Consider the following 23,609-nt stretch of genomic DNA (forward strand, 5'->3'; position numbering starts at 1 on the left):
GGTCAAGTCTGTACACTGATACCGTCACCACCATCGTGGGAATCCTCACAGCTGGTGGCCAGATTCACGAAACAGTTACACAAACACTTACGAACCTGTTCACGTTTTCTCAATCTGTGGCGGCTTTGTTTACAATTATTTAACAGTTAATGAGCTCCGAAGCACCAGGAGGCTGTTTATAACAATACCGTCAGTTGATAGGCAAGTTTTACATGCTAGTAAACTGTTTAATAAATGCAATCAAAGCCGTCAAAGATTGAGGAAGAGGTAAACGGTCATAAGTACTTGTGTAACTGCTTCGTGAATCTGGTCCTTGGTGTCTTCGTCGTCTCGTATGTGAAGGATTTAACAGTATTTGTTGCTGGACCTGATGTGTCATTCTTTGAGAGACTCCTTTTTTTTATTTATTTGTTGCTGGATCTGAAGTGTCAGTGATTTAATGATGGCTGTTTTGTTTTTATTAAAGACAAAATATCAGCACACTAGTTTACAGTTCATTTTGTCAAGACACAGCCTTAGAACACATGTCAACATACGGGCAAATCCCAACATATTATTTACATACCGCTCATGGGAATGATCAACCAAGTCCATCATGGAATGATGGCAATTGACTCGTCTCAATCTTTCTCTTTCTCCTTCCCTATCTTTATCTCATTTCCTGTGACCAAATCACTGGATTATTAACAGTAATAACAATTTAACTCATCATAAGATACTTGGAATCTCTAAACTTGATTTAAAATATTTTATACTACCTGTACCCAACCACGGGTTGATGAGGCCTTAGCAATGCATGCACTTTGCTGAGCCACAGCAACCCTCCCTGTCCCCTGTCCTGTTGACCATCCCCAACTCCCCCATCCCCTCGTCTTTCCCACCATCCCCCACTCCCCCGTGCTCTCGTCCTCCCCACCATCCCCCCTCCCCTCTTCCCTTGTCCTCCCCACTTGAACTTGAACTTGAAACTTGCCATATACTGCAGGTATGTTGACGACATTTTTACACAGGTACCTGATGTCAAACATCTGCAGGAGCTGAAGGAGGCATTTGAGCAGAATTCTGTGTTGCGTTTCACTTACGAGATGGAGAAGGATGGGAAGCTGCCCTTTCTAGATGCAACAGTCACGGAAAGGAGCGGAGGTTTCCACACTGCAGTCTACACTAAGGAAACAAACATAGGAATGTGCCTCAATGCCAACAGTGACTGCCCAGACAGGTACAAGAGGAGTGTTGTTAACGCTTATGTCGACCGTGCTCTCAGCCACAGCTCAGGATGGAAGCAAGTCGATGAAGAACTCTGTAGGGTAAGGCTGATACTAGTCAACAATGGCTTCTCTAATGGTTTCGTTAAAGACATCATAAAAAGGAAGGTGAAACGCCATGCAACCTCTGAAGAGTCAACTAACACAACACCTGTACCCCCTATTAGACTATTTTACAGGAACTTCTTTTCCACAGCTCATAAAACGGAGGAAAGGGTCCTGAAAGATATTGTCAATAGGAACGTTATCCCTACAGACAAAAATCAGATGATACAATTGACCATTTATTATAAAACCAAAATAACGGCCAACTTACTCATGAAAAACTCTCCAGCCACAAAGCAGAATGCCTTAAAAGAGGCCAACGTCGTCTATGCTTTCAAATGCCCACTTGGGGACTTTAAGCCCCAAAGAACTCAGTATATAGGCAAGACAAACACATCTCTTTCCAGGCGATTAACAATGCATAAGCAACAGGGCTCCATTAAGGAACATATATTCTCTTCCCACAACCAGAGAAGTCTTAACAAACAACACAGAAATCAACGATAGAGACAGCGATAGCTGGCGGCTTGACATCTGCGAGGCACTACACATCAAAAAGTCAACACCAGCAATCAACAGCCAATTAATGCACAACTATATTCTACCCACCTCAAGACTCCGTACCAAAATAGAAGCATGAAGAGGAAGTATGGGCCAATAGGCCCTTTGCCGTTACTTCCATTCTTCCCTCTCACTTATCCAATTTATACCCATTGCACCGTGTTCTGTCTTGTGTTGGTCAAAAGTTTGTTCACCTCATCCAAAACTGTTGCAAACATATCACCTCACCCAAATGCGAGTATATAAGACAAGCTGTTTAGCATTAGAATAAGTAAAACTCTGTTAAGTGTTTTCAGGTTACTGTTGTGTGTGTGTAAATTAAAGTCTTTGAAAATGTAATAAGTTATTACGAAACGCGTTCAAGCGTCGAGCCAGACTAGAAATAAAAATTAATTTTGGAGAATTGATTTTTCAATTACCATCGACAGTAAAAAGAAACATAAGAAATATTGAGAAAATTCGTGTTAAAAATATTAATCTTACTTTTTTGGTCATATTTAACAACATATATATAATATCCTAAAAGTGGACACTAAGAGGAAATTATTATGGAAATATTTATGGAAATTAACGGAAGTTTGTTTCCTATGGGCTCTAAATTTCTTTGAACTCCTCCTCCGACGGGCAGGCACCGAGGATGCAGCGGGCATTCCCCCTCTGGACTGCCACACCGAAGAGCTGGACGATAAGAAGGTAAGTTGGGCCGTAACAAAAATAATAAGAGGCTTAAACTTTGAGAACATCGAAGACCTCTGAAACTGGATATAACAAAGCCAGTAACTGGCGTTTAGCATAGGGTACAATTAAGACAGTGTCGGTCCTCTAACACTGGGCACGTCAAAGTTAGTGACGTGCGTCCTACACTAAGAATAACAAAGAAATGACGGGTTTAAACATTAGCTACGTCTAAGACATTGACACGCCTCAAACACTGTGTACAACAAACACTGTAACGCCTGTAAACATTGGGAACAACACAGGCAGTGAAGGGACTCAAATATTCGGTACAACAAGAACAGTGACGTGCCCTCAAACATTTGGTACAACCGAGATTTGGTTCAATTAAGACATTGCCTGGCCTCAAACACTGCGTAAAACAAGAAAGTGCCAGGTACAAGATAGCGAATGACACTTGGTACAATAAAAGCAGAGAAAGCCCTCTAACATTGGGAACATCTAAGTTAGTGACGGACCTCAACACAGGGTACAACTACGACATTGACTGGCATTAACACAGGGTACAACCAAACCAGTGACAGCCTCAAACACAGGGTACAACTAAGACAGTGATGGGCTTCAAACACTGGGTACAACCAAGACAGTGACGGACCTCAACACTGGGTAGAACAGCTACATTGACTACCCTCATACAATCGGAACAACCAAGACAGTGACGGGCCTCAACACAGGGTACAAATAAGACAGTGACGGGCCTCAACACAGGGGTACAACCAAGACAGTGAGGACCTCAACACAGGGGTACAACCAAGACAGTGACGGGCCTCAACACAGGGGTACAACCAAGACAGTGACGGGCCTCAACACAGGGTACAACCAAGACAGTGACGGGCCTCAACACAGGGTACAACCAAGACAGTGACGGGCCTCAACACAGGGTTCAAGACAGTGACGGACCTCAACACTGGGTTGTGGGAACCGACCTGTGAGTTTTATATTTATTTAATTTATATGAATTTATATTTACGTTAATTTATGTACTTCGATAGCAATTTGTATAATGATACGTGGACTGTATTTCTGCAATAATCTCTTAATCTCACAAATCGATCCTCTACACATTAGGGGGGGTTTATATTAATTAAATATATATGCAGCCAATCAAACTACAGTATTAACTACATACATTGAAAAGGTTCCTTATCTTATAGTACAGCAGGTTAGTCCACCAGGTATAACTAGGGTGTAGACACCAAATTATCCTCTTTGAGGTAGCTTCCATCACCCAGTAACTGGTGCACAAAGTCTTGCTTCCTCGTCTTGACCTGTCAAAAGGGCGCTAGCTGTAAAGCCAGATACCTTTATATTTCAAGCTATGTCAGAGAAAATACTGTACATGGAACAATGAAGACCTGGCTTAATTACCTTTAGTTTGAGGCTGCCTCGCGTTCTAACTGGGTCACCCTACCCAATGACATTAATGGCCACTAATGATAGATATACGGGTTTCGGAAAGAACACTTAACTTGATTTGTTGACAGCGTGTTGAAGATGGTACACCTTTGGTTTCCATAACACTACGTCCAAGTAAAATTAACAGGAGCCGTATTTGCTCCCGTGAGCCTCTGGTCTAGTATAAACAATGGCAATGTCTAACACTCCATACTATTGACGCTACTGGCCGACATTGTCCAGATATGATAGGAGCCAAATTTGCTCCACACGTCTCGGAGGTGACAATAACAATGGCTGCCCTCCTTCCCCTGACGCCTGGCTTACATTGTCCCGATGTCAATAAGTGATAGAAGGGTCACATTTACTCTACTTTAATATTGATAATTAAGTTAATTTATATGAGATGTTTTTCTGATGGTAAAGTCCAAAGACTAATGTATTTAAGAATAATTCCCACCATAATAGGTGGTGATTTATAATAGTATGTGGTGATGATATCCCATTTTCTATAGATGGTAATTTCACTACAAGTTACATTTTCTATGGGTAACTTGTTGGTAATACAGCAGCAATTATTATCTGTCTGTATGATATATTAAATGGTGTCGGATTTTCCGACATAATTCCCCAGGGGCTGCTCACGGGTCGAAGTCCTATTTAGAACAGACGAACACCGATACTCCTCCTTCGGATTATTAGATTAATTTGATGTCAGTAGTTAGTAATCACACATTTGTGTGTCTGTTCGTACAGGACGGATGTCCCGTACTAGAGTTGCAGGGGTTAGAAGTCTAATGCGATTTCATTTCCCTGTTAACTCTTGAAAGGCTCATATTCAAGCCTTATTACATATTATTTAACCCAGAAGACTGAATGTGATCAAGTACTACAGTCAAGTATGATTCAGGGACTGCAGTGAGATCAGTGACATTAGATATAACTTGAAGTTTGTTCAGGTAACTAGTCACTGATATATAAACACTGAGGCCCATGGAATACATCTTGATTAAATAATAAATGTATCAAATCAGTCATCAGATTTATTGGGGTTCAATTTAGTTAATTGATTCAGAAGATTGAATAGCTCATCATTAAAGTAAAGTATGGTTCTGAGACTGCAGTGGGTTCAGTGACATTGGTCGCAGTGACTTGTAGCTGTTTTAGGCTACTGTTCACTGATTTGCCACTGAGGCCTCATGAACTCATCTTCAGCTTCAAATGATGATACTAACATCAACCTCTGTTACTATAGTCAGCTGTAATCTCCTTAGTATAATGCTACTGGAAAAATATAATCAGCTGACAAATTTAGATTTCTATTGGTATTGTTTATCTGCAGGCATAGGTCTCCTCAGGCTTGATACTGGGCCTGAGAGTAATTTACCTCCTGCAGAGTTTAACATGGTTATGCCCTGATATTTAGTAGGGCTACCAATGAATTGATGGTAGTAGTCTGTCCCCACAAGGAGAGCTATTTGGCATTTGATTTGCTCAAATTTACCTGCAGCTGCTTGATAATAGCTTTCCAGGTCAGCATAATCAACTTGAGATTGTTGTGACAAATCTTCACATTTCTTGATCTGTCTTGTTAAGTGGCCTTTAAGACCTGCAAGGGTTCTTTTCATTCTCCCTGCATTATCCATACTGGCTAGTTGGTGAAGCCTTGTGGGGCTTGTACTTGGGCTGCTCATAATACTGAACAAGCACTGATGGTAGCCTAGGGTAAATTCTGCACTCACTAGGCAATAATCCTACCTCTACTAGAGGTTAGCACTTAAAATTAATACACATTATATATATACAATCATACACACTAATGATTTGAGTGATAAACCAGTGTCACTGGAAGTACCTTTAGGTTAGCTCTTCTATATCACCCTAGGATGGAATTGACACTAATTAATCACTCAAAGGTGTAATGATCATAAGTAAATTATTATATATACAACTCAACTCGAGTTGATAAAAATTACACCCAAAATAGGGTCTGCACCATTCATTAATGGTGTTAGGTTGATCAATATAGTACAACTGACTATGGTAATAATGGGACTAGGATGAGCAATAATAGTTCAACTAGTCAATGGTTAATATCCTACCCTGTTGTGGGTTGGCAATTAGTAAATATTATACTGTGATCACTAGTGCCATATATTAAATAATTCTCTATTTTGGAGAAATAATATACACAATTATTGATAATAGCCTCTTAATTAGCCTCTATGAAACTTCTAATACTATCTAGAAGTATTAAATATTATTAGTGACCTCGCGAAATAAAGTCCACAAAATTCATACATAATCTCTCGCGAAATTTAACACCACGAAATCCGTGAACAATCTCGCGACACAGTCACTAATTTGGCTGGCTTCAATATTAGCGCTGTCATTTCACAGAATAACACGCCACCAAATATCTGTGGGTGTGCATGAAACCGCTGACGAAGCTGATCTGAACTGAGCGGGGCTCGTGAACTCGCACGAGTCAACGCCGCCGTCATTGACTGCTGGCTTTGTTTAAATCACACTGCACTAGTATATTTAATGAATCCACTGGTTAACTGGTTCATCCGGTACTAAGATGACCAAATGTGGGTTCAAAGGATCAAATAATCCGTCATCAGGTTCGAAGATGACCAAATAATGTGGGAACCGACCTGTGAGTTTTATATTTATTTAATTTATATGAATTTATATTTACGTTAATTTATATACATCGATAGCAATTTGTATAATGATAAGTGGACTGTATTTCTGCAATAATCTCTTAATCTCACAAATCGATCCTCTACACATTAGGGGGGGTTTATATTAATTAAATATATATGCAGCCAATCAAACTACAGTATTAACTACATACATTGAAAAGGTTCCTTATCTTATAGTACAGCAGGTTAGTCCACCAGGTATAACTAGGGTGTAGACACCAAATTATCCTCTTTGAGGTAGCTTCCATCACCCAGTAACTGGTGCACAAAGTCTTGCTTCCTCGTCTTGACCTGTCAAAAGGGCGCTAGCTGTAAAGCCAGATACCTTTATATGACAAGCTATGTCAGAGAAAATACTGTACATGGAACAATGAAGACCTGGCTTAATTACCTTTAGTTTGAGGCTGCCTCGCGTTCTAACTGGGACACCCTACCCAATGACATTAATGGCCACTAATGATAGATATACGGGTTTCGGAAAGAACACTTAACTTGATTTGTTGACAGTGTGTTGAAGATGGTACACCTTTGGTTTCCATAACACTACGTCCAAGTAAAATTAACAGGAGCCGTATTTGCTCCCGTGAGCCTCTGGTCTAGTATAAACAATGACAATGTCTAACACTCCATACTATTGACGCTACTGGCCGACATTGTCCAGATATGATAGGAGCCAAATTTGCTCCACACGTCTCGGAGGTGACAATAACAATGGCTGCCCTCCTTCCCCTGACGCCTGGCTTACATTGTCCCGATGTCAATAAGTGATAGAAGGGTCACATTTACTCTACTTTAATATTGATAATTAAGTTAATTTATATGAGATGTTTTTCTGATGGTAAAGTCCAAAGACTAATGTATTTAAAAATAATTCCCACCATAATAGGTGGTGATTTATAATAGTATGTGGTGATGATATCCCGTTTTCTATAGACGGTAATTCCACTACAAGTTACATTTTCTATGGGTAACTTGTTGGTAATACAGCAGCAATTATTATCTCTCTGTATGATATATTAAATGGTGTCGGATTTTCCGACATGGGTAGAACAGCTTCATTGACTACCCTTATACAATCGGAACAACAAAGAATGTGACGGGTCTCAAACACAGATTCAACAAACATACTAATGGACGTAAAATATTAGGTGCCACAAAGATAATGACGGGTCTCAAACACTTGGTACAACAAAAACATGTGACGAGCGTCAATCATTAGGCAGAACAAAGACAGTGACAGGCTTTAAACATTGGGTAGGACAGAGACAGTAATGGGCCTTTTATACTGGGTAAAGTGACACAAATTAACACTTAAAAATAGTAAAAATTTCAGCAATTTTGGAAAACCAGCTGCAAACACAGGATTTATTTAGTCAAATATCATTTGTTGTATAAATTGCAAGATTAATTTTTCATCTGAACTGACCATTTTACAGTTAACATCTGAGGGAGGTTAAGGGAGAATAAAAATAATTTATTAACAAAATTCATTATTATTATTATTATTATTATTATTATTATTATTATTATTAATTAAATTAAAGATAACGCAGAAATTCAATAGCAAATACCCAACCCTGTATACTCTAATTCTATGGTTAGTGTCTGGCTCTCGTAAAATGTGCTAGAGTCAGGCTCTGCTAAAATGTGGTACAGTGTCAGGCTCTCCTAAAATGTGGTACAGTGTCAGGCTCTCCTAAAATGTGGTACAGTGTCAGGCTCTCCTAAAATGTGGTACAGTGTCAGGGTCTCCTAAAATGTGGTACAGTGTCAGGCTCTCCTAAAATGTGGTAGTGTATCAGGCTCTCCTAAAATGTGGTAGTGTATCAGGCTCTCCTAAAATGTGGTAGTGTATCAGGCTCTCCTAAAATGTGGTAGCGTATCAGGCTCTCCTAAAATGTGGTAGTGTATCAGGCTCTCCTAAAATGTGGTAGCGTATCAGGCTCTCCTAAAATGTGGTAGCGTATCAGGCTCTCCTAAAATGTGGTAGTGTATCAGGCTCTCCTAAAATGTGGTAGCGTATCAGGCTCTCCTAAAATGTGGTAGCGTATCAGGCTCTCCTAAAATGTGGTAGCGTATCAGGCTCTCCTAAAATGTGGTAGCGTATCAGGCTCTCCTAAAATGTGGTAGCATATCAGGCTCTCATAAAATGTGGTAGCATATCAGGCTCTCATAAAATGTGGTAAGTATCAGGCTCTCATAAAAAGTTGTATTAATATTAAACTAGGCTGTCATCATGCCCTATAGTATGTCAATTTCAATCAAGTCTCGTAGTAGGCAAAGCAATCATTATTCTTAGATGACGAATGATGATTGTCATCTATCAGTCGATCGTGACTGAATAACACAGATAGTGTTAGGCTGTCATCATGCCAGGTAACAGGCTGTCATCATGCCAGGTAGACAGGCTGTCGTCATGCCAGGTAGACAGGCTGTCATCATGCCAGGTAGACAGGCTGTCATCATGCCAGGTAGACAGGCTGTCATCATGCCAGGTAGACAGGCTGTCATCATGCCAGGTAGACAGGCTGTCATCATGCCAGGTAGACAGGCTGTCATCATGCCAGGTAGACAGGCTGTCATCATGCCAGGTAGACAGGCTGTCATCATGCCAGGTAGACAGGCTGTCATCATGCCAGGTAGACAGGCTGTCATCATGCCAGGTAGACAGGCTGTCATTTGGTATTAAACATATCTCTGCTCAAACCTGGTTCTGAGCAAATTTCATAATTATTCTTATCATTACTCTTTCGTAGTGGCAGTAGTTGTCATATTATTATTTTAATGACTTAATAATGTCAATATTATCTCTATCAATCAACACATCACGAAAGACTTGAAAATAATTAAGTCAGAAATTAAACAATACATTCAGTGCTCTAAAATATCCAAATAATGATGCATGTCCTAAAATCTTAAGAGAATATCCAACATTTGACCAAAGTAATAAATCTTCACCATTCTTTAATATATGTTTCTAAGACCTTTCCACTAACACACAAGAAGTGGAGTCTATTAAGGAATACAGAAAAGACATGACATATATAATGTCAACTGTCCGGGCAATAGACATCACAGTACAATACATTTCATGTTAAAATATCTCACTTTATGTCTAGAAATCCCCAAGATTGTGATAAGATACCAAGAAGGTTTAATTACCTGTGTGTCAGTGCCACACGAGCCATTCACACCGTTGTACCTCAGCGACCAGGTAGATTATTGTAAACTGTGTACAATGTTATTGAAAACACAATGTATGAAGTCTTTTCGTTAGATTGCTGAAGGGCCTCGTAGCCTGGTGGATAGCGCGCAGGAATCGTAATTCTGTGGCGCGGGTTCGATTCCCGCACGAGGCAGAAACAAATGGGCAAAGTTTCTTTCACCCTGAATGCTCCTGTTACCTAGCAGTAAATAGGTACCTGGGTGTTAGTCAGCTGTCACGGGCTGCTTCCTGGGGGTGGAGGCCTGGTCGAGGACCTTGCCGCGGGACACTAAAAAGCCCCGAAATTATCTCAAGATAGATGTGATGCAAGTAACTCATGGGATGGAAGGAAGGAGGTGGACTGACGCAGGTTGTGGAGCAGTCTTGTCCTGTGTGTATTCTCGCTGGCCTCGAGTGGGGGATTGTGCATGTGTGTACTCCAGCTGCACTCTTGTGGAGTGGAGTTTCTGTACACTCGCTGTCTTCATGTGGGAGACAGTATAATGAGTGTATTCTCCCTGCCCTGATGTCAGGGGTGGAGTGTACTCTTCCTGTCCTAGTCTTGGGTGGAGTGTACTCTTCCTGTCCTAGTCATGGGTGGAGTGTACTCTTCCTGTCCTAGTCATGGGTGGAGTGTACTCTTCCTGTCCTAGTCATGGGTGGAGTGTACTCTTCCTGTCCTAGTCATGGGTGGAGTGTACTCTTCCTGTCCTAGTCATGGGTGGAGTGTACTCTTCCTGTCCTAGTCATGGGTGGAGTGTACTCTTCCTGTCCTAGTCATGGGTGGAGTGTACTCTTCCTGTCCTAGTCATGGGTGGAGTGTACTCTTCCTGTCCTAGTCTTGGGTGGAGTGTACTCTTCCTGTCCTAGTCATGGGTGGAGTGTACTCTTCCTGTCCTAGTCATGGGTGGAGTGTACTCTTCCTGTCCTAGTCATGGGTGGAGTGTACTCTTCCTGTCCTAGTCTTGGGTGGAGTGTTCTCTTCCTGTCCTAGTCTTGGGTGTACATCCACAAGTAAGGGACATAGTGTAGTCTCGTGTGTGTACTTTCTTAGTGCTCGTACGGAGGAGAGTGTGTCATATGTGTACTCTATGTACTGGTGATGGCTGTGTCATGTGTGTATTCTCAGTAAGTTCGTGTGGTGGCTGTGTCATGTGTGTGCACTCAGTAAGTTCGCGTGGTGGCTGTGTCATGTGTGTGTGCTCAGTAAGTTCGCGTGGTGGCTGTGCCATGTGTGTGTGCTCAGTAAGTTCGCGTGGTGGCTGTGTCATGTGTGTGCACTCAGTAAGTTCGCGTGGTGGCTGTGTCATGTGTGTGTGCTCAGTAAGTTCGCGTGGTGGCTGTGTCATGTGTGTGCACTCAGTAAGTTCGCGTGGTGGCTGTGTCATGTGTGTGTGCTCAGTAAGTTCGCGTGGTGGCTGTGTCATGTGTGTGCACTCAGTAAGTTCGCGTGGTGGCTGTCATGTGTGTACTCTCAGTAAGTGGCTGTGGAAGAGGGCGGGAGGAGGGGGGGAGGGGTGCAGTACTAGTCAAATGTGCGTACTCTTGTTGCCTTCAGATTCTATATGACACGAGTAATGTTTTCTCAAAGTAAATACAGCTGTACCGTGGTTAAAATACAAAATAATTGACGAAACTCAAAACATAATGCAAAATATAAACGTAGCTCTTAACATAAGTCATGTAGGCACAAGTGGATGTTGTGACAGTGATATAAACACTCCGCAGGTGACCTGGCTGGCGTGTGACCTCACAAGATGACGGCATCCGAGGGAAGGAAGAAGGTCAACCCAGTGGCTGCTCTTGTCTTGGGTCTCCTCCTCGTGGGCGTCCAAGGGGCATCTGGCTCAGTTGTGGTGAGTGGTCCTCAGCCTGTGTCTCCTCATCCCGCTACTCCAGCACGAGTCTGATCACCTCTTTACTACAGCCTGAGTTAACTTGACTCTCAATTCCAGCTTGTTTTCCTTCATCTCTCTGCTACAGCCCATGCCCTTTCAACCCTCTTAACAAGCCTGTGTTCCCTCGTCCCTCTACTTAAATATAAGTTAACTCACTCATCTACTTACGTATGAGTCATCTAACTAATCTACTTCAGTCTGAAGCATCTCACCCATCTATCTCAGCCAATCTCACCCTTCCCCCCCTCGTCGTCCCTCCTTGATCCTCCACTATACCCTGCCCCTCTGTACCCCCTCCACTACATCCTGCCCCTCTATACCCTCTCCACTACATCCTGCCACTCTGTACCCCCTCCTCTACATCCTGCCCATCTGTACCCCCTCCACTACATCCTGCCCCTCTATACCCTCTCCACTACATCCTGCCACTCTGTACCCCCTCCTCTACATCCTGCCCCTCTATATTCCCTCCCAGTTTCCTGCTCTCCCCTTTGTCACAGAAAGTTAATTATTAATATGCACCTCTTTCTTGATCTCGGAAAATATATTACGTTGAAGCACTGTAAACTCTATGGAAAACACCAAATATTTCAAACTTGACTCGATGATGAATATCGCAGTGGGGTTAGACCGACCCCGGCCAGCATGTTTGTCGATTCTCTACCTATACCTTTTCCTCAGTAAATATCGGTGAAGATAGCTCCAAGTAACAGACCTCAACCTTGGACAGTCAGACAGATAGGCAGACACAAAAACAGATACAGATAGGCAGAGAGGTAAGGAGAGAAATGCACATAAAAGTAGACAGACAGACGGACACTGTCAGATAGGCAGACAAACACAGAGAGACAGACAAACAAATATATAACAGACAAACTTTATCTTGTATAGGATATAGATTATATAGTCCACACTTAGGTATAGTGTGTTCAGGTCTCTACAATCACGCGTGAAAACACCTTCCATTAACAGTGATCAGGTCTTTACACGTGTGAAAACACCTTCCATTAACAGTGATCAGGTCTTTACACGTGTGAAAACACCTTCCATTAACAGTGATCAGGTCTTTACACGTGTGAAAACACCTTCCATTAACAGTGATCAGGTCTTTACACGTGTGAAAACACCTACCATTAACAGTGATCAGGTCTTTACACGTGTGAAAACACCTACCATTAACAGTGATCAGGTCTTTACACGTGTGAAAATACCTTCCATTAACAGTGATCAGGTCTTTACACGTGTGAAAATACCTTCCATTAACAAAGTCAAGAGTGTCAGACAAATGTGATCTTAGCGAATTCCTTTTTCCATTTCAAATTTCTGACTGACTCTTACCAAATCAGAAAACTGCTGATACTGTTTTCCACATTTCCTTGGTTATATATGCAAATTTGAATAAGGTCATGATCAATGATTCCTGAACACATTCATGATCATTGATCATGAATTCATGATCAATGATTCCTAAATATACTGACAATTAGGATTCATTAATGAAATAAACCTGTACCGCTGCTAGGACAAATTTTCAACATTTATATATGAACAAATTAAGTTTCTTTAAATGATCTCATCCTCCTCTTGAGGGACAGCACATAGCATGTAAATGGACATAATTTAGACCTCTATAAGAAATATGATTTGTTTCTACTTTTGGAATAATTATGTGAAAATGATACTGGCAAAAAACACTCCAAGCCTAGACTTAAAGTAATCCAACATGAACCTAATGTAATCTAAGCTCTACCTAAAATATTTGAGCTGGATTAGGCTCTACCTAAAACATTTGAGCTGGATTAGGCTCTGCCTAAAACATATGAGCTGGATTAGGCTGGGATTAAGTCATAGGTTATGTCTGGTTAGTCTAAAATAGATTTTGTTACTATTTTGGAGTCACAACACAGTTATATTATTATTCCAAAATTTTAAATTACGAAATGTTAAAATTGTTTATATATTGTATATTAGTTACATAGAATAAATTTTGTATTATTGATTTTGAAAATAATTTAAGCCAGTAGCGTGTTTAAATGTTAAGCGAACTGATAGTGTTGACGAATTGCAGTGTTTAGCGAGGCTGATAGTGTTGGAGTGTTTAGCGAGGCTGATAGTGTTAGAGTGTTTAGCGAGGCTGATAGTGTTGGAGTGTTTAGCGAGGCTGATAGTGTTGGAGTGTTTAGCGAGGCTGATAGTGTTGGAGTGTTTAGCGAGGCTGATAGTGTTGGAGTGTTTAGCGAGGCTGATAGTGTTGGAGTGTTTAGCGAGGCTGATAGTGTTGGAGTGTTTAGCGAGGCTGATAGTGTTGGAGTGTTTAGCGAGGCTGAACGTGTTGGAGTGTTTAGCGAGGCTGATAGTGTTGGAGTGTTTAGCGAGGCTGATAGTGTTAGAGTGTTTAGCGAGGCTGAACGTGTTGGAGTGTTTAGCGAGGCTGATAGTGTTGACGTGTTGTAGCCATTGAGAAGCAGCCACCATCAGCTAGCGTCTGTGGTCGCACAAGGCAGCGAGGAAGTTGATATTAGACTACCCACGGCCCTCAAGCCTCTCCACTATGTCGTCAAACTTCAACCTTTCATCAATGGCAACTTCAGCATTGTGGGTTATGTGGAGATTGAGATAGAAGTCCTTGAGCCGACCTCAAACATCACTCTCCATATTCTTGATATAATAACCAAGAATGAGACCATCAAGGTAAGCAATATGAGATATTCTTATAATCATAAATTTTCTTAAACGAAGCATCACCAGCTCAATTCTTTAAGAATATGATTTTGAGCTAACCTGCTTTTCCCCCCTGTGTTGGACGGTCATTGATAATGATAGCAAAGTGATAGCAGCTAGTGATAGCAAAGCCCAACGCTAAACAAACGTAGCAGGGGTTTATAGTCCATTCAAGCAAGAAATTTCCTATGCCCTAGAAAGTACCTCAGCTTTTTAACAGCATATAACAAGGTTAAGTTTTTTTTTAATCTAATTGGGAATAATTCTGCTTTGCAGGCGATAATTTCTTGCTAGCAAAATAGACTGTTTTTTTCCTGATAATCTATATTCTGTAACAAAACACGGGCCATCATACTGGAGAAGCATCTACCTCTAGACACTATAGGCAGTCACCTATAAAATTAGCGAGCATATGAGAATTTACCAAATCCTGCTTATTGTTGCTAAAAGCATTCTCCCCTCTTGATGACCACACAAGTTTTAAAAAAATATTCTACAATTCCCACAAGGGGGCTAATTTTGGTGAAATATTGTAAACAACTTTACAAAAAAATAGGTTGCCATCTACAAGATGGAATGTACTTCACCCACTGTTGTAGGGGGCGGGGGGGGGGGGGCTGGAGCATCTGCTCTAGCGGCTACATTTTTCTGAGAAGGGGTAAATATGGTAAGTACGGTACCCCCCCCCCCCCCCACCCAGGTAATCAACGGACTCGGACTTCAACATTCTTTCAACCTTTTTGATCCTCACGTTGTGCCCTTACTAAAGATTCAAAACTTTTAATAATCTAATATCATTGAAAAAGATCCACTAGGCCTGTGAGGTAGCGCGAACCTGTGACCTTGGCATTACCAGTCCCATACTCTACCACTGTGTGTGGTAGAGTAGAGTGATTTCCCACAGGTGGTACTAATGACCACTGACCTCCCACAGGTGGCACTAATGACCACTGACCTCCCACAGGTGGTACTAATGACCACTGACCTCCCACAGGTGGCACTAATGACCACTGACCTCCCACAGGTGGCACTAATGACCACTGACCTCCCACAGGTAGTACTAATGACCACTGACCTCCCACAGGTGGCACTAATGACCACTGACCTCCCACAGGTAGTGCCATCCGACGACGTGAATGGCACTGGTATAGAAGTGCAGCAGAACCTCTACGACAATGACCGCCAGTTCTACACCGGGGTGCTGGCGGAGGAGCTGGAGGTGGGCAGGAACTACATCCTCTCCATGCAGTTCCTCGGCTACCTCAATGATGAGCTCGTAGGGTTTTACAGGTCCACCTACACGGACGAAGACGGGAACACAAGGTAAGTTTTGATAATACCTATTTAAATATAATTGTGAAATAAAATATATGAGGATTGAGAGTAGGTACTTACCTAGTTGTACTTGCGGGGGTTGAGCTCTGGCTCTTTGGTCCCACCTAAACAGGTCAGATGATCCAACAGGTGTTGTTGTCGTGGGAGGGTTGAGGACTAGGGAGCTCCAGTGTTTTTGAGACTTTGGGTGAAATACACAAAACACATTAGGGTGAAAAAAATAATCGTGTATAAATATCTGCCAAAGAAATAAAAAAATAGATACAGAAATAAAGTAGAAATTGTGCTTTTGAAAGAAATAATGTGGGAGCATTTGGGAACAAAAAACAAAGATGGCCGCCGGCAAGAGAAAGGATAAAACACAATAAACTTTGATGGTTTTGATGAAGAAAATATTAGCAGGAGTGGTTGTCACAACAGGTTTTCATTGCGAAGAATCATGTGGATAGAATTAAGAATTTAAACAGCAGTAATGAAACATTGAGAAACAAAGTTACAGTCATGGAAGGTTATCTTGAGATGATTTCGGGGCTTTAGTGTCCCCGCGGCCCGGTCCTCGACCAGGCCTCCACCCCAGGAAGCAGCCCGTGACAGCTGGCTAACACCCAGGTACCTATTTTACTGCTAGGTAACAGAGGCATAGGGTGAAAGAAACTCTGTCCATTGTTTCTCGCCGGCGCCTGGGATCGAACCCAGTACCACAGGATCACAAGTACAGTGTGCTGTCCACTCGGCCGACCGGCTCCCTCGCTCGGCCGACCGGCTCCCATGGAAGGAAGGTCAAATACGGGGATAATACAGAGATAAAAATCATTGGGAACTAAAGGAAAAATCTTGGAGGAGGAAAATAAAGTATTAAAGATTACTCTTGACGTTATATCAAATCCAGATATTAGTAAAAACAAAAGGTTAGGCAAGGAAATTCAACAGGGAAAAAGAGCTTTAGTTTACAGTCTCCGTGGTGTAGTGGTAAGACACTCGCCTGGCGTTCCGCGAGCGCTATGTCATGGGTTCGTATCCTGGCCGGGGAGGATTTACTGGGCGCAATTCCTTAACTGTAGCCTCTGTTTAACGCAACAGTAAAATGTGTACTTGGATGAAAAAACAATTCTTCGCGGCAGGGGATCGTATTCCAGGGACCATAGGATTAAGGACTTGCCCGAAACGCTACGCGTACTAGTGGCTGTACAAGAATGTAACAACTCTTGTATATATCTCAAAAAAAAAAAAAAAAAAAAAAAAAAAAAGATGGAAGAGGTTACACAGGATATAGGAAATTGCAAGGAGGATATGCATCAAACTCATGCACAATTGGCCAGAGAGAAGTAATATTAGAAGCAGTTAAGGAAGTGACCGATCAATAACCAGGATCTGGAAGACCTCGACCAACATCTTCCAACAAAGAGCTAACACAAAGTACACTGCGGATAAATTAACACAATCCAATACTGTGAGGAAAATCTTCCAACATATAAACTATCATTATCTTAAATTAAATAATAAGTTAAAAGAATATTAGAGAAGTGGACTGTATAAATTTGGTGATTGGCTGGATTATTTCCTCTACACATTTTTTGCGGGGTAGAACTAATACTGCTAGGTCTACCGAATAAGGTCGATATGCAAGCGATGAGTCACAATAACGTGGCTGAAGTATGTTGACCAGACCACACACTAGAAATTGAAGGGACGACGACGTTTCGGTCCGTCCTGGACCATTCTCAAGTCGATTGACTTGAGAATGGTCCAGGACGGACCGAAACGTCGTCGTCCCTTCAATTTCTAGTGTGTGGTCTGGTCAACAAGGTCGATATGTTGAATAGTATCAATAATAAAAAAAATAATAATCCAGAGTTATAGAGTTAGTAGACTAACTACAATATTATAACTAAATAAACCTCTGCTTAGCTGTCAAGCAGTTAATGGATTGTGCGTCTGGCAGCCTCCCGTTATCAGCCTAATCCTGTCTGGATGTGATGGCGTCGGAGACGCGTGATTCATCAGTCCACTCCGATCCTCTCCCGTAGATATAACTCTACGCTGTAAAAGTTATAAAGTGTGATATCTACATAACTATGGGAATATCCACTAATTTTCATTGAGAGGGGTTGACTGATTTAGGGGATACAGTAACTAGTTTTTTTTTTTTATATTATCGTACGTCCTAACGATCAGAGAGTCTTTCTCTATAATTTATGGCCATAAATACAGATAAGAATATTTAGCTGACAGGACGTGGCATCCTCAAAGTTAAATGAAGCTGGCAGCAATATTTGGGACTCGTTAATACCCGGAAATCCCTATAATCTATGATGATATCGGCTAGCTTCGGAACACCGATCAAAGATGGCTTCTCTCTGCCAGGTCTCAGCAAGACGGTGACGCGCACGCCACCTAGCTCCCTCTCTATGCTTAAGCTCGGCACACAAGTCACGATATTTTACTCTGTTTTACGGTCTAATAAAACGTTACCGACGTTTATTTATATTAGATTAATGTATTTCAGATATTAACAGACGGCTTTCCGCTGTGTGTATTATAGAACCGAAGTGTCATTAAATAATTGGTATATATATATATATATATATATATATATATATATATATATATATATATATATATATATATATATATATATATATATATATATATATATATATATATATATATATATATATATATATATATATATATATATATATACATATGTCGTACCTAGTAGCCAGAACGCACTTCTCAGCCTACTGTGCAAGGCCCGATTTGCCTAATAAGCCAAGTTTTCATGAATTAATTGGTTTTTGACTACCTAACCTACCTAACCTAACCTAACCTAACTTTTTCGGCTACCTAACCTAACCTAACCTATAAAGATAGATTAGGATAGGTTAGGTAGGGTTGGTTAGGTTCGGTCATATATCTACGTTAATTTTAACTCAAATAAAAAAAAATTGACCTCATACATAATGAAATGGGTAGTTTTTTCATTTCATAAGAAAAAAATTAGAGAAAATATATTAATTCAGGAAAACTTGGCTTATTAGGCAAATCGGGCCTTGCATAGTAGGCTGAGAAATGCGTTCTGGCTACTAGGTACGACATATATATATATATATATATATGTGTGTGTGTAAATAATATTTAGTTGGTGACTTTTATCCGATTGGAATCAGCTGATCACAGCTGTAGAGAATTCTACTTAGAAACGGAGTAGAAATGGGGGTATACAATTTGCTTTAATGAATTAAATCAATTTCCAGTTCATATTAATTAATAAATTGAACAAAGGTTAGACTGGGTTTAATTCGATTTATATAAATAGTTTATTCTCGTGGGAACTGGGCGACTTATGTAATAAGATCCATGAAAATTGAATTTGGCGTCACTCTGCTTTATGTTAATAATGTTAATAAATTTAATTTCCTAGCATAATAAATTTATCTTATCGTACTAGGTGATAGTATTTGGGGTGTCGGAAATTTTCGACAAATAAAGCATGAACTGAGAATCTGCCAATATTATGCACGAGGTGTAGGTATATGCAAAATATGGACTACTGTATCAGGAACAGTTAATTAATAAAACATGTAAATATAAACGTCTGAGAAACTGCATAAATATCTTGAACACAGGTACATGTTTGCTCTGAAAGTTGCAATTTGTTTCCACCCAAAACTGCATAAAAAATAATTCATATGAAGGAATGTCTTAAGAGATTGACCAGCATTTCATATTAAAGAACCAAGCGAATAAAATACGAGGAGTGCAATTACGAATACACGAAGACTTATAAACACAAACCAGGGGATTTTTTAGTAAGAGAAAGAGGAAAAGAATGGATAGAAATGTCCAATTCTGCCATCATCTCCGTAAAATGCTAGACTGGACACAGACAATATGGCACCCCCTACCAGAACTACAGATACTAACACCGAGAAAAATACCCAGCACTTCCACAATGCGATAACATCTTTTTATATGCCAACATTCAAGGCATCAAGACATGCAAAACATAGTTCAGTTTCGAACTGGTCTCTTAAACGAGGCAAATGCAATTTTTGCAGCTTTGACCGAAACTCATACAGAGGACTATTATGACAATGAGATATGAATTCCAAAATTCAATCTTTTCAGATGTGATACACAGGCTGCAGGGTTGGGTCAGCCTGTACATCAGACACAATCTGCACAGAGCTGCTAAACACCACAAATTAAATGGTGGAAGTGCTGACATTCAAAATAGAAACTCTAAATGTGGTGATTATCAGTGTACATAAATCATTTGATGCAAATCCTCAACAGTTTAAAGACCAACTTATAAAAAAAATACTGCTCAAAAAACCTCACAAACCATGCCTCTTGCATCATCTTCCTTGGCGACTTATATTTATGCCACCTAAAAAGGAAAAAAATGTGGCAAGTACAGCTATACCAGAGAAAATCACAGGAAGCAGTTTAGGTGAACAGTCACACAGAGATGACCTCTTGCAGATGTGGGACAGACTTGCCTTTAATCAGCAAATTGCAGCACCAACTAGGAAAGAAAACACATTAGACCTTATTTTTACAAATGATGATGAAATGATTAGGGACATAATGATTACAAATACATGATCACAACCTAATTGAAGTTCAGACATGCATGGACAATAGACCTGTGCAGCCAGTCTCAAATCCAAGGGGAAGGGAATTCAGCAATTTTATTTGCAATAACAAGAGGATTAACTAGGAACAAATAAACAAAGCCATAACAGAAATATGCTGGGAAAGACAGTTAGATAATGCAAACTTTAACGAGGGCCTGGAGAAAATAGGCACAGTAGCACTGGAAATATGTGCTAGTCACATACCACTAAGGAGAATGGAAGAAGATTCAAACTGTATGTACAAACTACACCCCTATTTAAACCTATATATTGCACAGCAACTTATGTAAAAACTTTCTCAGACTCATAGTGACTCATAGTCACTCAGACTACCAGACCCCTGAATCGGACCGTTTGGCTTTTTGCCTACGGGGCTCCGTAGCCCCGGCTACGTTGGGCCCAGGCCCGGCTACGTTGGACCCAGGCCCGGCTTCGTCTTTGATTACTCCTACCGCTTCTCCCCCCTTCCTCACGATTCTGTGGCTGAGGAGAGCTCTAAGCCTCCAGTGGTGACAACTTTCTTCCATGGTGTGGAACACAACCCTGCTCTGTTCCACACCATGGAACACGGACTGGGGGACCTTCCCTGTCCCCCAGTCCTCCCCACCATTACCCCCTCCCTTGTTCTCTCGTCCTCCCCACCATCTCTCACTTCCATCCCCTCGTCATCCCCTCCCACTCCCTCGTCCGATGCACACCATTCCCCACTCCCAAATGGTCTGATGTTCCCATCAGAAAATTGGAAACATCATGTGATCTGATGTTCCCATCACTGAAATATATGAAAAACAGTTGAAAATGAAATGAAAATATGAAAAAATAAAAAAAATAAACTATATTCACGAAATGAATGGTATGGTAAACAACACAGCTCAATTCCAATGCAATTCACACAAATAATTTATCAAAATTAAAATAAATCAAAATCTATGGAAATTCAATTTATCAATGCAATCAGAAACATTGAAATGGAATTGTAGCATATATAGTATAGCGTGTGTTGCTTATACATGCAACAGATGGCATTGTTTTAAAAAAAATAAGCATATTTTTACCTGTCACAGGTGTTGCAGCCATATAGAAGGTATATAAAAACACATGCTTATTTGAATGGAACGTTGTGTCAAAATTTCAAATCAATCGTGAAGAACTTTCGGAGATTATAGTGTGTTGATCTTACTTCCAACAGATGGTGGTGTTCTAAAAAAAAAATAATTTTACTGTCACAAGTGAGGCATATATATAAGGTATAAAAAACATGCGCCTATTCCAATGCAACGTTGTATCAAAATTTCAAAGCAATCGGTAAAAACGTTTCGAAGATTTCCTTCACATGAAAAACACAGGAAAACAAAGTTAAAAAAAAAAAACATTTTTTTTCCCGTCAGAGACATGACATCCATATAGTATGTATATAAAATACCGCTTGGATGCGAATGGAACGTTGTGTGAAAATATCAAAGCAATCGGTGAAAAACTTTCGGAGATTAGCAATTTTGAACAAACAAACATTTACACTTCTTTTTATATAGATTTCGATCCTCGAGTTTGTATAGTGGAGACCAACTTGAGTTATATACCGTTTATGTTGTGACGGGAAAGTGTAGGAGTGTAGATGTTCGGCAGTCCTCCTAATGGCTGGTGTCAATGCCTAGTCACATTTACAAAAAAAAAAAGATACTGCTTGGCTGTTGTGGCTGTTGTGGCTGTTGTCTGTGGTAAATTTAGGGAAGACACGCAAAACACATAGTATGAACAATGAAACTTTAATTAATATTGAAGACAAATTATGATCAAAAAGAATCCCTTGGCTATATACAGTGAAAGCAAACAAGTCAAAAAATATAACATAAAAATTAAGAACAGGAATGATGTTACTCTATAATATAAAGACAGAAAAGTGATTAAACAGGTGCTGAGAATAAAGAGCTAGCTGAGAAACATCCACTGATAGACAGAGCGTATATCAGTTAGTTGTTCACAGTTTGAGAGCACAAGATATTCTAACTTCAATGACTGGTTCAAGCCCAGACATCGACTAAGTAGAGGGTGCTGAGGTGCAGAGGTGCAGATGTGCAGTCAGCGGGTCACCAATCAGAAGCAGGCAGGCTGGGAATGGTAGTTTGCTGGTTGATGACGGAGCCGGCATGGAGGGAGTGTGGAGTAGGGGGGAGTTTTGGGTACGTTTGCCTCCTGGTCAAAACGTTTTGTGCTACTGGTAGACATATCTTGAAGGTGGCATCTTATTGTTGTATATATATAAGTAACTTCATGTAGAGAAGAGCATGCTCAATCTCTCTTGAAAGAGATTATCGTCACCATGTAAAGCTACGACTGGTCTGGAGGTGTCATAGCATGAGGCGGTGTTCTTAGGAAGATCGGTCTTCTTAAATGCCTTCCTGAACTCCGATGTAGCCGCCACGACGATGGTTATCTTGAGATCTATCTTGAGATGATTTCGGAGCTTTAGTGTCCCCGCGGCCCGGTCCTCGACCAGGCCTCCACCCCCAGGAAGCAGCCCGTGACAGCTGACTAACACCCAGGTACCTATTTTACTGCTAGGTAACAGGGGCATAGGATGAAAGAAACTCTGCCCATTGTTTCTCGCCGGCGCCTGGGATCGAACCCGGGACCACAGGATCACAAGTCCAGCGTGCTGTCCGCTCGGCCGACCGGCTCCCCAGATCGTAAGAACAAAAACTTCCTTAAGTACTTGCATAACTGCTTCATGAATCTGGCCCCAAGTTTCTTTCCTCTTTCCCTCCAGCGGATAAGAAGGCTTCTTTCGTTTCAACACTTTCCTCTACTGTCTTGGTTCCTGCCTTCCTTTGGGGTGGACGATAGAGCGACGGTCTCTCTTCACGCAGGTCGGCGTTCAATCCCCGACCGTCCAAGTGGTTGGGCATCATTCCTTTCCCCCATCCCATCCCAAATCCTAATCCTGATCCCTTCTAAATGATATATAGTCATAATGGCTTGGTACTTTCCCTTAATAATTCCCACCTTCGCTTCTGTCCCAGTAGTGGAGTCGGCTGGTATAGTTATGGATGGTCCCATTGTCGGAAATTTTCCCCACCTGTTCATGGTTAATATTA

At 41.0% G+C, this 23,609-nt stretch overlaps 1 protein-coding gene across 1 annotated transcript in view; it reads left to right on the forward strand.

The window, feature by feature from the left end:
• LOC123746672 (uncharacterized) overlaps positions 1 to 23,609 on the forward strand; it is a 237,022-nt gene that overhangs the window by 139,072 nt on the left and 74,341 nt on the right. Inside the window, 4 exon segments of the mRNA XM_069316905.1 lie at positions 2,500 to 2,564; positions 11,669 to 11,773; positions 14,297 to 14,506; positions 15,651 to 15,859. Of these exon segments, the coding sequence (XP_069173006.1) occupies positions 2,500 to 2,564; positions 11,669 to 11,773; positions 14,297 to 14,506; positions 15,651 to 15,859 (589 nt within the window).

This window comes from Procambarus clarkii, chromosome 85 (genome assembly GCF_040958095.1).
Source record: "Procambarus clarkii isolate CNS0578487 chromosome 85, FALCON_Pclarkii_2.0, whole genome shotgun sequence".
Classification (NCBI taxonomy): Eukaryota; Metazoa; Arthropoda; class Malacostraca; order Decapoda; family Cambaridae; genus Procambarus; species Procambarus clarkii.